General features: G+C 34.1%; 1 protein-coding gene across 2 annotated transcripts in view; it reads left to right on the forward strand.

Annotated features, from left to right (window-relative positions):
- The window catches only part of AGL (amylo-alpha-1, 6-glucosidase, 4-alpha-glucanotransferase), a 73,146-nt gene extending 70,518 nt beyond the window's left edge, over positions 1–2,628 (forward strand). For both annotated transcript variants that reach the window (XM_058538617.1, XM_058538616.1), the window contains exon 34: positions 82–2,628. In XM_058538617.1, coding sequence (XP_058394600.1) covers positions 82–199 — 118 coding nt within the window. In that variant the 3' untranslated portion in view covers positions 200–2,628. The remainder of the gene's footprint in view (positions 1–81) is intronic.
- The last annotated feature ends 13,034 nt before the right edge of the window (positions 2,629–15,662 follow it).

Consider the following 15,662-nt stretch of genomic DNA (forward strand, 5'->3'; position numbering starts at 1 on the left):
ACCAGGCATTTGCCTATTTTGTTAATCCAAATAAGATATGTGTTAGATTATATCTTATAAAATGTCTTTTCTTTCTTTAAGATCCCCTTGGAAAGGACTTCCAGAACTGACCAATGAGAATGGCAAATACTGTCCTTTCAGCTGTGAAACACAAGCTTGGACAATTGCTACTGTTCTTGAAACACTCTATGACTTATAGTTGATTCATGGATATTTATCAAGTGTGCAATCACTTGTATTGTCCAATGCAAGGTCATAATGTAATGTAAATGCTTTCTATGCACAGGCTCAAGTCATTTTAAAAATCTCTTTCATATAATATTGATGCTCAATTAGGTAAGACTTTAGAGTATTTTCTTTGTTTTAATGTACAGAGGTAGCTTTTGATTTGAATCAGAAATAAAAATTATTACAAATGGAATGTTTTTCTTTTGAATTCAGAAAGTATTCTTCAAATGCTTAGAAATAGAGTTTGAAATCCAGAGTTTGAAAAAGGAAAATTATGTAATCTTCTATTTGTACATAAGCGAAAATGAAATATGACAGTGTAATAATGAAAGAAATGGAAAAGTATCTTTAAATTGTGGTATATATTTTATTCAGTAACAATACATACTGAATAGCCTGTGGTTAATTAATGTTCTCACTTTTTACTCTATTATTCCCAGCACCTTCCACACTGCATTCAATAAATAGTAACTAAATGTTGGATCATGGAAGTGTCCACCTACAATATATGTTCATAAATGGGGCACAGATGTTCATAATGTGCTTTTATTTTTTTCACTAACATATTAATATCTTTTTAATATAATGAATGCCAGCAGTATATTTAACATAATTCACTTGTGTTAATGATACATAGGATATATGAAAAAAAACATAAGCATTAGGAATTTATTTCCTAAAAACGGTTTTGTAATATTAGCTTTGAGTTCCAGTTTCCTACTATGAAATGGTTTACATTTTCAAAATGCAAATTTCTGGACACATTTAAGAGAACTTTAAAGAAAAACAAAAGCTATATTAGTTTTCGAAAACTTAATTATTTTTAGTTTGTGTGTAAAAGTCTATTGATAGATCATAGTAGATACTGGTTTCCCATTAACTAAAACCTACATTGACAAGTTTAGCACTGAAAACAATTTTAACATAATAAACATATAGATAGGAATTCAGTAGTTATCTTGAATTCAATAAAATCATTTGAAAAGTTTTTTATGTTATTTTAAGATACCTTAAATCTGAAAAAGTCATAAAAGGAAAAAAGGTTTTAACATTTATATGAGTTAACATTTTTGAACAGTACTTGTTTTCTAGATGGAGTTTTTTTACTGTTTTTGTCTCAAGAAAACATTTAAATGAGATTATTATACTTTTAGTTGAAAGAAAATAGTTGGCAAAAATCCTTTCATTACTATTTAATATTATTCAGTGATATATTTATAGTTAATAAAATAATGGTACAGTAACACTTTTCTCAGTTAAAAATCACAAACCCACCACCTTAACGGTGACTAAGAAATAAAAATAAAGAAGAAAAACAAGTAAACTAAAACTTCTGGGTAGGAAAAATATATAAATGCTTCTGATGTCAAATTCCCAGGCTCGAAAACTCGTGCAATTTACTGTAAGATTATCTGCACACCCTTTCTCATAGCTGACCCTGCTTTAGAAATAGTTTGAACTAGCTTACTTTTCTAGTTTCCCAACCCAAAGCAGATTAAATCCTACAGATTTAAGGTCAGTTGTGGTAGTAATCTGACTGCTATCTATAATAAGCACATTGGTTTTCAAGTTTCCCTTCCTTCTTCATTGCTCAGTGTCTATAACCTTGTCTACCCTGTGCAGTTAAAAGAAGTGACCTTCCTTGAGAGAAAGAACCATTAGTCATCAAAGGTTTATGTAGTTATGTTGCTCTACTTTAACTTCTATGTTAAAGGTAGTAAGAAAAGTAACTGAAAACCAGCATATGTAATGAAAGCAAGAAGTAATAGCTGATAGTTAAATGTGATAAATAAATAATAAATAATGAGTTGAGAATTTTCAAAACAGCCATATTGGGTTATTTATAGTACGGCAAATACCCACCTCGGTAGTTTTTTAGGATATCGTGTTGCGCTAGAATATTAAGTGGTTCATATTCCTAATAAGTAATATTAATGAAAGAACATTATTATAATCTGCATGGTCTATTTTAAAGTTTAAGAAGGCATGTTGCACATCATGTCATCAAAGGTACTTAAAATAACAGTTTTAGACTTTAAAAGGATAAATGTCATTTGACTAAAGAACATTTAAATAGAATGCTTCATTCCTGAGTGATGTTGGATGAGGTACCATTACATTACATGTCGACAATGGTTCTATGCCTTGGTTCTTCACTAATCCAAATCAGTCTTACTCTTTAACATGGGAAGTGAGTTTGGCAGTTTAAGCAGTATGCTGTGATAATTTTATAAGTTTCTAAGATAACTGAGGAAACATGAGACCTGTCATCATACCTGTGAACATTATAACCTGTGTGAATTGTGATCCATTTCTAATATGTCTTCAACTGCTCTGTCTAGTGGGCAAGTGTCATTTTTATGTCTGTGTGCCAAGAAAATAAAAATGTTTTCTAAAGGACTGTATTTTTCTTTCATTTGATTATTTACCCATTAACTAATTTGCTGCTGCTGACTACTACCAGTTATTCAGGTGCTTATCTTTTTGCAGGATGTATGTAGGCAGAAAGAAGAGGAAGAATTTTAAGCTGTTTGGTAATTGGTTTAATTAGCCATGTTGAAATTAGGAGCAAAATAAGCTTTTGATGTATAAATAGATCTGTTAGCAACTATACACTCCCCTGGTATTTCTTGAAACCTTTTACGCTACCGTGAATTTTACTTTTCATCAACTTATTAAGGGCAAATACTACAGGCCAGAATAGACATAATGTAGATGGGTGCCTCTGGAAAGGGCCGAAAATATTTTTTCACTTTTAATTATGCTACTGAATAATATATACATATATATAGAATAACATTTAATGACCAAAGTTAATCTGTTTGGTCTTTGCCTTAATTACTGTTGGTTCATTTTTACTGCAGATACATATCTTTATCTTCAGATAAAAAGTATTAACCTGAAAATCCAAACCTCTAACCATCAAACAATTTTTATGGATGAATTTGTCAGACTTGCCAAACTTACTTATGTAGATCCTCACTGTGCCAAAATAATAGACTGAAGTAAGTTGCTTAGTTTTATTTTATTTTATTTTTTATTTGTGTGAGCCTTGAATTATTAACTAATACTGATACTTTGTCATTTGGGCTGCAATTGTTTTTTCTAATATATTTGCTTTGTTATTTTGGTTAGAGGTTTTTTGTTTAACTTACAAACGCTTTTAATTTTTCTTTAATCAACTCTTTTACTACTTTTCTTTGTGAACTCTTTCTTCAGAATTTAATGAACATCATTCAATAATTTAGTAAACATTGCTTCTGTGTTCTTCTGGTTTTATATTTATATGTTTTGTAGCAGCATCCAGTATAAGGTGAGACATTATTTAGGTTGTTTCCAAATTGTTATATTCCGAACTCATTAATTGAATATGATTTATAGTGATTCCTTTTTTCAGTTATTGACTTCTTATTTCATAGAAGGGTATACTGAAATATACTATTAAAGTTATCTGTGCCTATTCACTTATTTAACTATTACAATTTTTTATTTAAATATTTGTTAGAGCTTTTTCTCTCTCACCAATCCCCTACTCTCCTTTTTTAGAATCTTGTTTTATAATCGCACCTATTTGTTCTTCTTAAAAGTATTTTTCCATATCAAAAAAGTATTCTCTTACCATTTTTACTAAACTTGTACTCATGCTATAGGTTATTTTGATAAGAACTGACGTTTACAGTATTTAATCTTCTCATCTAAGAACATAGGTGTCTGCATTTTTTCGAGTTTTTTTTAGCTTGCTGGAATTCTTCCTAATTTTTATGTTTTTGGTTGCTGTTATGTATGTGATCCATTTTGGTTTGACTTAATAGCCAATTAGGCACAATTACAAAATTCAAATTCAACAAACTTGTATGAACCTCTACTATGTAACAGGCAATTTTATATTGGAAGTATTATACCTATTTTATAAATGAGAACGTTGCTAAGTATCTCACCCTAAGTCACACAACTGATAAATTATTGGACCAAGACTCAACTGCTTATCTTCCTACCGCAAATCCTCTTTCAAAGATCCTCAAGATGGCAGTCTTCTGTGCTCGCCTTCACATTTCTTGCTGCCATCCATCCATAGTTCAAGCTGTGGCTATTATCAGTTGCCCATCTGATTAGAGAAAGCATTAGATCCTGTTCTGCTTGGGTCTAGGTATACTCCTTTATTATCACCTGGTCACAATGCTATATCTACAGCCGTCTGCCTTAAGAAGATAACTGATATATTCCTGGCTACATATTCACACTCAAAGTGCCAAGCATGGGTTAGGTTACACAACCTGGATAAATTTGCAAATGTAAATGTCTTATCAAGGTGAGACACAGAAAAGTCAGAGACAACAAGGAGCATAATAGTTAAGAGATGGCCAACTGTCAAACCAAAAGTGGATACACGAGAATTTTGGTCAAAAGTTAGGGTTCATTCTCAGGCAGGCAGAATACCAAAGGAAGCAAGTTATATCTATGGAAATTTACTAACAAATATAACACTTAATTCTGCAAATGTTTAATGTTAATATATTTATTGTAATTGATATATTTTGAAAGTGCAAAACTGAGCACTAAGTCTTATTAGACACATTTTCTTGCAGTCATGACATAAAGGAGAAGTGCTCCAAAAATGATTCACCTTGACTCCTGCATCACATTCAATGGATCACAACATCTTTATACGTCTACCTGATTAGGTTCTCATCTATTTCCCTCTTTCTATTTGCACTTTTGTCTTGTCCTTAGATTAACATAATAATTTCTTAATTGATCACAACTTACTCCATCCCTCATAGAACTATGAGGAAAACCTTTCTTGAACACTGATTATATCCCATCACTACTCAGAGGACATTTGGGATCCTCTATAATTTGGCCCCAATCTCTTTCCAGTCTTGGTACAATGACTCTTTGCTCTTTCCAAAGCTGATTTCTTTCCTCTCTGGGCCTTTGTTTCTTCAACTGCAAAAGCATGGATAATGGTAATACCTACCCTGCAAAGCAGTAAAGATTCATGAAGGCGACCCATAGTATATCAGGATTAAGTTTGACTGCATATAACAGAACCCAAATAACAGTGGTCTAAATGAGATAGAGGTCCAGAGGGGTGCAATCCAGAGCTGAAACACTGGTTCCTTGGTCATCAGGAACCAAGGCTAGCATCTAATGACAAAGAATATTCTATCATTTCCCAGACATAATTTTTTTTATGTGAGCTCGTCCTCTTATGTTGCGATGTTGTGTGCAGAGATGTACAACAATCTATTCACTTATTTTTTTTATTTTATTTTTTATTTATTTATTTATTTATTTATTTTTAATTTTTTGTTTATTGCAGTAACATTGGTTTATAACATTGTAAAAGTTTCAGGTGTACATCATTGTACTTCACTTATTTTAATCAGTGGTTTCTCCAAATTATTTTTTTTCTTGACTTCTCAAAACTTGATCTTAGGGAAATAAGAACTCAAAGCTTACATCATCTGAATTAAGTGCAAAGTTTATGACTTGGTTAAAATAAGAACAAATTTTATAATTCATAATTTTATACTTATATTTTGAAAATGTATAATTTAATACATTAAATTGTTAAAAAGCAAAATAGCTATTGAAGTTTTTACTAATAAAGCAAGATGGAATTTTTGTTGTTTTTCGTTTGGTTGGTTTTAATTCTACTTTGGTCTTTCTCATCATTGAACAAAGGGAAAAAAATGTATTTCAGCAGACAAATAAATAGTTTGGAATAAGTACCTAGAGAGCAATTGTTTAATAGACTTAGACTTCTCTGGTTTCTGAATGTCTTTAGAAAAGATAAGCCTTTTTTTCCTTAAGCAATTTCGAAGCACTAACTCTAAGATCTAGAGTAACTTTTTATTAGAGTTTCACTTAACTTACTAGAATTCCGCTCTGCTTACTCAGAAATAAGCAAATGTGTTGCTCCCCTCAGGAGATCTTCATTTCTGTGTGTTTCTCATAATGTGATTGTTCCTTTGGACCAAGTATGATTCTAATATTTAAAAAGATGCCATAAACTATTAAGACAGCAATCAAAAAAAAGATGCCATTTTCCATAAAACATCGTCTCCTAAACCAGTGCTTCCGACCTTTTACATATTGTGGAACATGTAGAAAAAGATATTTAAACAGCATTCTGTGGTAAAGAAGAGAAGGATGCTTCTGGCTGGTGACCACTAGTCAGAGAAGGGTTGCCTGAAGGGCTGAGGAAAACTATCTCATCACTCTTGTTACTTTATCATCATGAGGTCCCACGTTGGTTGGGAAGCTGCCTTCAACACAGGCTACTTTACCTTGTGCCCAACCTAGCAAAGAACAAACCATTTATAATTAAAGGGGAAAATGCTTATGTTGGACTTCTTAAGGGGATGGCTTATCAGTTTTCAGCCTAGAAACTTCTTAAAGAAGGAATATTCAAGTAGAATTGCTTTCCTAGAGAAAAAGAAATTGTGTTGAAATATATTGGCCATATAAAAGAGTATATAACATATATGCACCTTTAAAGAAGAATAATTAAATGAACAACAATGAACCCAACACAGAGTAGAAAACTAAAACAAATTTCCTGTCCCTATTTTAAACAATACTGAGACCAAAGAAAGATAATAACTGTTTGTTCCAGGAATTCTTGCTCTAGGAAGATAAGACTGCAGACCAGCTAAAACAGCTTGCTCATCAGTATTTTTTTGAAAATCGTCTTGCTCAACAAGATTTGCTTCAAAACATTTGCCTCATTTTGTCCACCAATACAAAACTATTATTTTATAAACTCTTGACTAATCCCAACCAGCTCCACCTTGCAGGGCCTGCCTTAAATATCACCAGCCAAGTCTCAATACTCTGTAAATACCTTTCCCTAAGTCACTCCTCTTGAGAAACTACCAAGACTCCGTTAAGATGGTTTTCCTTGCTGCAATATGTAATGCATGATCAACAGGTTTTTCTGGAGGTATCTGTGGGAAAATTTCATAGAGCTTCAGAATAGAATCTTAGAAAGTCACTGTCTGCCCCTCCAAATCAGACCCTGCTCTGCCACTGGGATGTCTTCCCTCCTGATTTTATGTTAGTCATTTTCTCACCTATCTCTGTAGTGTTATATATGTATATCTTACATATATTTTTAGTTTGGCCCGTGTTGACCTTTATATAATGGAAATCCTAGTATTTCTAAGCTTTTGTAACTTGGAAAAAACACCTTGTTTTTGAACTTCACTCCCATTAATGGGTGTAGCTCACAGCTCATTTTTCTTCTCTGCCATAGTTGATTCCATTGTTTGAATAAACCACAATTTATATATCCATTCAAACAATTCTCTATAAGAAAATAACAGGACCTTTAGTCTCTACAGTTCTTTTGTATGCAATATGTGGCATATAACCATAAATATAGAGACATTTGAAGAGAAAGGAAAACGTGATGGATAATCAAAAGACAAGGGAAGCAGATCAACAAATGACACACATGTAAAGGATAGCAGATCCGACTTTTAAAATAAGATTATAAAATAGTAAAGTAGAAGAAGAAAAATACACTTCACAAGATGGAGAATTTCAAAAGAGAATTGAAATCTATGTAAAAGAATCAAAAGGACATTTTAGAACTCAAAAAATATGAAATCTGAAGTTAAGAACTTATTAGCTGGCTTTACAATACAGAGATTCCTCAAAAGATTAAAAATAGAGCTACCATATGATCCAGCTATTCCACTTCTGGGTATTTATCCAAAGAACATGAAAACACCGATGCATAAAGATACACGCACCCCTATGTTCATTGCAGCATTATCCACAATAGCCAAGACTTGGAAACAACCTAAATACCCATCAACTGATGAATGAATAAAGAAGATGTGGTATATATACACAATGGAATACTCCTCAGCCATAAAAAAGTGAAATCTTGCCATTTGCAACAACGTGGATGGACCTTGAGGATATTATGCTAAGTGAAATAAGTCAGACAGAGAAAGACAAATACCATATGATTTCACTCATATGTGGAAGATAAACAAACAAAAATGTAGATACAGAGAACAGATTGGTGGTTATCAGAGGGGAGGCGGGGGTGGGAGGTGGGTAAAGGGGTAAAGGGGGACATTTGTATGGTGACGAATGGCAACTAGACTTTGGTGGTGAACACAATGTAGTCTATACAGAAAAATAATGATGTACACTTGAAATTTATATAAGGTTATAAATCAATATTACCTCAATCAAAAACCTTTTTTAAAAGAACTTATTAGCTGGTTTTAACAGCAGACTGGACACAGCAAAAACAGAATTAGTAAACTCAAAGACCAATCAATAAAAAATACACAAAATAGAACACAGAGAGAAAAATCATGAAAAGAACAGAACACAGCCCGTGAGACAGGTGGGACTGGGTCAAACAGTCTAACACACGTGTAATTGGAGTCATCGAATAGAGGAAAGAGATAATGTGGCAAAAGGACTATTTGAAGAGATAATGACTGAGCAGTTTCCAAAACTGTTGAAAAAAATCAGTCCCCATGTTAAAGCATCTCAGTGAATGCCAAGCAGCATAAAAAGAAAACCACAGCTAGGTACATCCTAACCAAATTTCTGAAAATAAGAGAAATAGAAAATCTTAAGACATCCACAGGAAAAAGGAAAGATTACCTACAAAAGTGTAATAATAAGACTTATGACTAATTTGCAACACAAACAATGGAAGCCATAAAACAGTAAAGTCATTCTATTCTTATTTATTTAGAAACAATTTCAAATTTACAGAAAAGTTTCAGGAATAAGAACAGAAGAAAGACTACTCATATACCCATTACCCAGATTCAACTATTATTTATATTTTACCCCATTTGTCATATTATTTTCTTCTCTCTTTCTCTCTCTTTATAGATATAGATACATATATATACATTTACTTATTTATACTTATGTATGTACACGTATACATACCCACACATACATGCACACATATATATGTGCTTGCTTATTTATTTATTATTGATTGATTGATTCTGAAGTATTTGAGGGTATGTTATATACATGATGGCCCTTTAACCCTAAATAATTCAATGTGCATTTTCTAAGAATAGAAACATCTTCTTACATATCACAGTACAATCATCAACTCCAGTAAATTTAACATTGATAAAATATTCTTATCAAATACACCTTCTTATTTCAGTTTTGTCAATATACTCACCATGTCCTTCATAGCTTTCCCCCTCTCCAGTCCAAGATCCAGTTTAGGGACCAAGACTGCATTTAGCTGTCCTATTTCTTTAGTTCCCTTTAATCAGGAACATTTCCACAGTCTTTCTTTGTTGTTTGTTTATGACATTTTTGAAAAAAAGAAGTTACTCCACCTTTTAAAAAATAGGACATTCTTTATTCGGGGTTTATATGAAATGTCCAGGAAAGGCAAATATATAGAGACACAAAGCAGACTGGAGCTTGGGATGAGAAGAGGGAGTGACTGCAACTGAGCATAAGCCTTCTTTTGGGGATGATGGGAATGTTCTAAGATTAGATTTTGGTGTTGGTTGCACAACTCTGCAAATTTACTAAAAATCATTGATTTATATACCTAAAATGATTTGATTTTATGGTAGGTAAATTATAACTCAAAAAAAAACTTTTTTAAAAGTCAGATAAATAGATGCAGAGAGAGGAGAAATTCAGAAAAACTATGATCAATATCCTCTGAGAAATAAGAGAAGATATTGCATTCAGAAAACAAGAACAGGATGCTACTTTTTAAAAAGGAATTATTTGGGGAACAAAAAAAGAGCTTTTAGATATTAAAAACTCTAGCAAAAAACAACTGTATGAAGTTCCAGAACTCTCCCAGGGGAGCCAGAATGATGTTGAAGGGAGATCTCAAGATGACAGCTGTAGAGCAGGCCTATAGATCAACCAGTTCAGCTCAGAGAGCTCAGTGAAGTGGGTTCTCCAAATCATTAAAGTTAATGGAATCCAATGTACGTAAATTTTAAGAGGACTCTTAGGTAGAGAAGTGGGGATTCATTGGTCCTAAATATTTAGAAAACTAAGCAACAATACCGACCAAAGAAGATAATTAACATTACAGAAAACAAAATTTTGCAGAAAAGGAAAAGTAATTAAAGCATAATGTATAGCTCAGCTCTTAATAGAAGTTAACAGAGTTATACTATAAATGGTGAATATTGAATTTACCAAAATTATGATGACGTTCTATTGGGAGGACAGGGAATGGTTTTGGTAGGGGCAAGGAGGGAGGCAGGGAGGAATGTGTATGTGAAAAAGAACCACATAGTCATCTTCCACAGAGAGAAGACAGTAATACCTAAAACTGGAAAAAGAAGAGAGAGCGATAGAAGCATGTTTTATAGCAACATGGAAGTAATATCCATAATAATCAGTTCAGAATTGAAAATGGTCGGAGAAGCGTGAAAGAGGAGTGGGAGTGAGGGCTGGGTGGGTGAACTGCTATTTCAGGAACAAACTTACAGACCTCTTACTACCATGTGCAAGGACAACTTTGATGAAAAATAAAAAACAAAATGAGAGGTCAATCAAAAATTGAACCTAGAGAAGAAAAAGGAAGCACAGATCCATGTCAGGGACATTAAAGGACACATCTGACCTCAAGACATCCCTGTCTGCCAATCGTTGCCAGGAAGCTAAAGGGACATAGATTCGTAATGAATTATGTGAGTCAGGTGTTGCTTTTAATAAGAAAAAGATCCAGTAATAGCAAATTGGTGATGTCTTCGTTCCTGAAAGTTATAATATTCAGAGACTAAAAATAAATGTCATCTAAATTTTTTTCAGAAACTGCAGATCCAGGAAACTCTTGCAAGTAAGAGGCACTATTTCAATGTGACTTTCCTGCTCCTATAGACCAGATCTCCTTATTATACTCTCTCATGGGACGCTGTGAAATTTCTTTGCAATATTTACATGGTTATAATTCTATATTAGTCATTATTTGATTAAATTATTTCCCCAGCTAGATTGAAAATTCTACCTGAGAACAACGTGGAGCACAGTGCCTAGAATATGGCGATGGGATTCAGGATACACTACCACAAAATATGGCACCTTGACATGCTGAATAGTTTAAGCTGCAGGAGTTGGAGAAAAAGGCTGAAGCAGGAAGGTCACCCTCATGTGAGTGGTGCCCTCCCTATACTCTGAGGAAAGGAGCATCCTTATCTCCAAGACGGAGGGACGCCAAGAAGACTCCAGACAAATGGGCCTTGCTAAGTTTCCCCAGTTTACCACACTTAGCTCAGACTCTTTCCTCTATCATATCATTCCATGACTTTCCACTCTTCATCAAACTTACCATAAAAACCCTCAGGCTTAACCATTTCTTTGGGTCTTCATTTCCTTACAAAGGTTCCCATGCCGCATAAAAGTTATATTAAATAAATTTGTATGCTTTTCTCCTGTTAATCTGTCTTTGTTTAATTATCAGACCCAGCCAGGGATTCTAAGACGATCCAGGGAAACTTTTTCCTCCCCTCAGTTTCTGGAGCCCAACAGCCACCATCACCTGGAGATATCTTGCTAGTCGAGGAGGTGCAGTTAGGAGATCCTGGACCTCTGACAGGAGCCAGCAGAAGGTAAGAATTCTGACCACGTCAGTCTCAGATCTCTGTCTGTGGGGACTGGTCAAGAGGAGGTGGTAAGAATATTTTCATTTCCAAATTCAGATTAGCAAGGGAAAAACATTTGTAAAAATTAGCTCTTTGGATTGTGACTCTGGTTAAAATTTGATTTTGGAGGTACCCATTGGTTATCGATCCTTTCCTTCCCAGGGACAGCTATTGCTTTCCTATATGTCTCTTGTGTTGTGTCCTGAGAACTTGGCTTTCCACCTGCCGGGATGCACAAGTTGCTGGTTCTTGTATGTGCAGGCGGCCAACTATCAGGTTGGGGGCCTCAAGACTACACCCGGACAAAAAGGTGGGTTGCACCCAATTTGCAGCTAATGTCCTACCAACCATTGCCAGCTTTCAGTGAAGGGCGTCTAAGTCTTTGTTTCTTTTGACCGTTTGAGAGTGGTTCTGGATCTTGGGCGGATGACATGTTTTGCACTCTCTTTGGAGCCACCTCCTGTGTCCACAGTTAAGTCACAAAAGGCTTATTGGTTTTGATTTTGAGTCACTTAACAGCCATACCTCAGGTTTAAATATATATATATAATAATAATAATTTTTAAAAAGGAGTTCAATACTGCCCAGAATATTTACTGTTTGGGCTGAGACCTGAAAATAAGATATTTGAAAGGATTTTTTTTTAAGAGTTCTACGATCAGAAGTTATCCTAATGGGAAGCTGATATTCAGAGACCGATGGGCCTGATATGTCCATCTTCAGGCCCCCACCTCATCCATCCCTCTGTCCACCCCTGCCAGACCTTAGTTCACTCCAGTTCCTACAGTCATTTGACCTTTGGGCTTCCTATCCATCATTGGGGGCTCTTAAAGGATTCGGGGACCCTCAAAAGCAACTACCTGAGGCTGAAAAGGAAAAAGCACTGGAAACAAACTGGATGTTTTGGCCACTGGAATGAGCTCTGGAGATATCCAGACTCCAGCTGTCTCCTCCATCACGTGCCTAAGAGGTAGTCCACAGCTTCGGTAACATCACTTATCAGGGCCGGGGGGTCTCGAAGGTCTCCTCCACAACTATTGGTACACAAGTAACCTTAATTTGTCCCATTTGCCAGAAACGTAATTCTGATAAAAATATAAGGTGGAGAAAAGACAAGCACTAACTATTTTACATAAACCAGTGTGCTTATATGACTATGTTTTACTGACTTATGGCTAAAATTTTAGAATGAAAACTGTGACATCTCTACTTACATCTGTCTGTATGTTTCTGTATGTCTATACACATGTATGTTATAGATGTGTGATATTTTCCACCTCCAGATGGTATTACCAAATTAATTTATAAAATCCCTTAAAGGAGTTCTATTGAAATTGGCTTAGAGATAAAGGAGGACTTAGATAAATTAAGTATTCCTAAAACTTTCAGAAATACAGAAACTAACTCAATTTTTTTTTAAGTTTACATGATCTGGAATAATCTTTAGTAAATAAAGCTAGCTTTAAAATTGTTGGTAAAATAAAAGCAGGCATGCCTTCAAATTTGTCAGCATTAAATATAATGCAGACATAAAACTTTTTTTCTACCTAGGTTTACTAGTCAAACAAGCTTATGTTATTTCTACTAGATCTTTAAGATTATAAAACTATAAATCCTAAGAACAAAATGTAAATAAAAATGAATTGCTTGATGCATGTCAAGACGGCAGCCAAAAAAAAAGGGGACGTAGGGGGAGAACCATATGTTTAACTTTAGCCTGATTTGTCATCAAAAAAAAATAACTTAAGGTGATGACTTGTAAAAATACATCAAGTTTCTTTGGGCGTATGTCATAAAACAGGAAAAATGTAAGGGTGTCAGTAGGTTTTGTGTTTATCAATCAATGATAGTGAGTTTTCAATCAATTTCACTGCTACTTCTCAATTATAGAACATATTCAAACGATTTGCCTCTTCTCTTAACTGAGTTGTTTCTAAGCTAAACATGGAAAAGAAGATAGTTTTAATTTTTTCTTTGTGGAAATCCGGCACTTAGAGATCCTGACTTAGGGAATTTCACAAAGCTAGAAAACTAATCTGGATTATTCCTGGAATAATGAGCAAAGATTGACAATCTCTCAATCATTCCCTTTATTAAAGCATTCTTATTCTTATTTAGGCATGCTTTATAAAGTCTTCAAATTAGCACCAATTTCTTTTTTAACCTATTAATAATAGAGTATTAGTCTATGTGCTAGTAGTTATTCCTACTTATATGCATTGTTTTCCAAAATGGATATTCTGCTCAACTAAAATACATTTCCAAAGAGCAAATGTTATTTTCTCCTTGGCTTCCATTATAAAATTGGGAAATTATTCATTTGAAAAGTTAAATACATGATCAGGCTGAAACTTCATGGGAAGGAATAATTATAGTGTACTGATCACTGATCATTTCTTTGATAATTTCTTTACTCTAGGATCTTGCATTTCCATTTCAATATCAGAAATTTCTCCTTTCCTTAGGTGGTGTGGCATTCCTTACAGCTCCTTTAACTAATTCCTTCCGTTTCTCCTTTCTTTACTGATTACTATAAATAAAACGAGGCATTTCATGCTTTACCCATAGATGGCGCCATCTACTACATAGATTCTCATTAGAATATTCTTTAAAGTTTGGTTTCCAAGATATGTGAGATAACTGTGCTATTTCACGAATTTTGTAATTAATGTCTTTAATTGTTTAAAATATATCTTTCTTCTGGCTCTGAAGAGTAAACACATTTTTATAGTTACTGAAATAAATGCTGTTTGTATGTTTTGTTGGTTTTTGTTTTTAATTTTTTGTTTCTAATGTATGGCCTGTATTTCGTTAAATCTTTTGAGAATTACTAATGGAGTTTTGAGGTTTCCCCTAGTAGAAGAAGGTGCCATGAGTACATGGTCTTTCTTGTTCACCCCTGTATACTCCAGCCTGGCATATAGCACATGCTCAATAAATTAATGACCAAATTTCGTTTTCTCAAGACTGATAACAGGGGAGCACAGTGACTGTGAAATATTCACAGCTAAATTGAAATTTGACTTCACAGCTAAACAAATATTTTATTCTATCTCCTAGGCCCTACAACTCACAATCTGATATATATGCAAAGCTGGTAACCCTTCTAACTCACTTTGAACTTTTGGGAGTTCTTTATTGAAGAGATCAGTTAGAAATTGGGACTTGGACAATAGTGGGGTTTGGAAAGGTCTAAACAGGCTAACATCATGAGTAGAGGGATGGAAGTGAGAATGAGTGTGGTATGTCTGTGAAATGTGAGCAGCATGATTTGATTAGATTATGATAAGATTGGATACAGGATACAGGCCTTGAAAAGCAAACCAGAATGAATACAAATCAGCTACACCCGCCAAAATGGCCAAAACAGAAAAGAGAAAATACCAAGTGTTGACACAGATATGGAGTAACTGACACTTTCATACACTACTTGAGGGAGTGTAAATTGACACAACTGCTTTGGAAAACTATTCGGCACTACCTCATGAGCTTAAACATACCAGCAGTTCCATTCTTGAGAAATGTGTTCCTATGTTCTACAAAAGACATACACAAGAATGTTCACAGAAACACAACTTACAATAGCCCAATCTTGAAATTTCCCAAATGCTTGTCAACAGTAGAATAGATGAATTCTGGTACATTTGTATGGTGCTGTATACAGCAATGAGAAGAATGAACTACCACTACAGCAACTGTAGGGAGACAAATCTCACAGAGTTGAATCAGATGCAGTAGAGTACATACTAAAAGATTCCATTTACATAAAGAATACAAATGAGCACAACTAATCTATGCTATTGG

This window comes from Diceros bicornis, chromosome 4, assembly GCF_020826845.1.
Source record: "Diceros bicornis minor isolate mBicDic1 chromosome 4, mDicBic1.mat.cur, whole genome shotgun sequence".
NCBI classification, from domain to species: domain Eukaryota; kingdom Metazoa; phylum Chordata; class Mammalia; order Perissodactyla; family Rhinocerotidae; genus Diceros; species Diceros bicornis.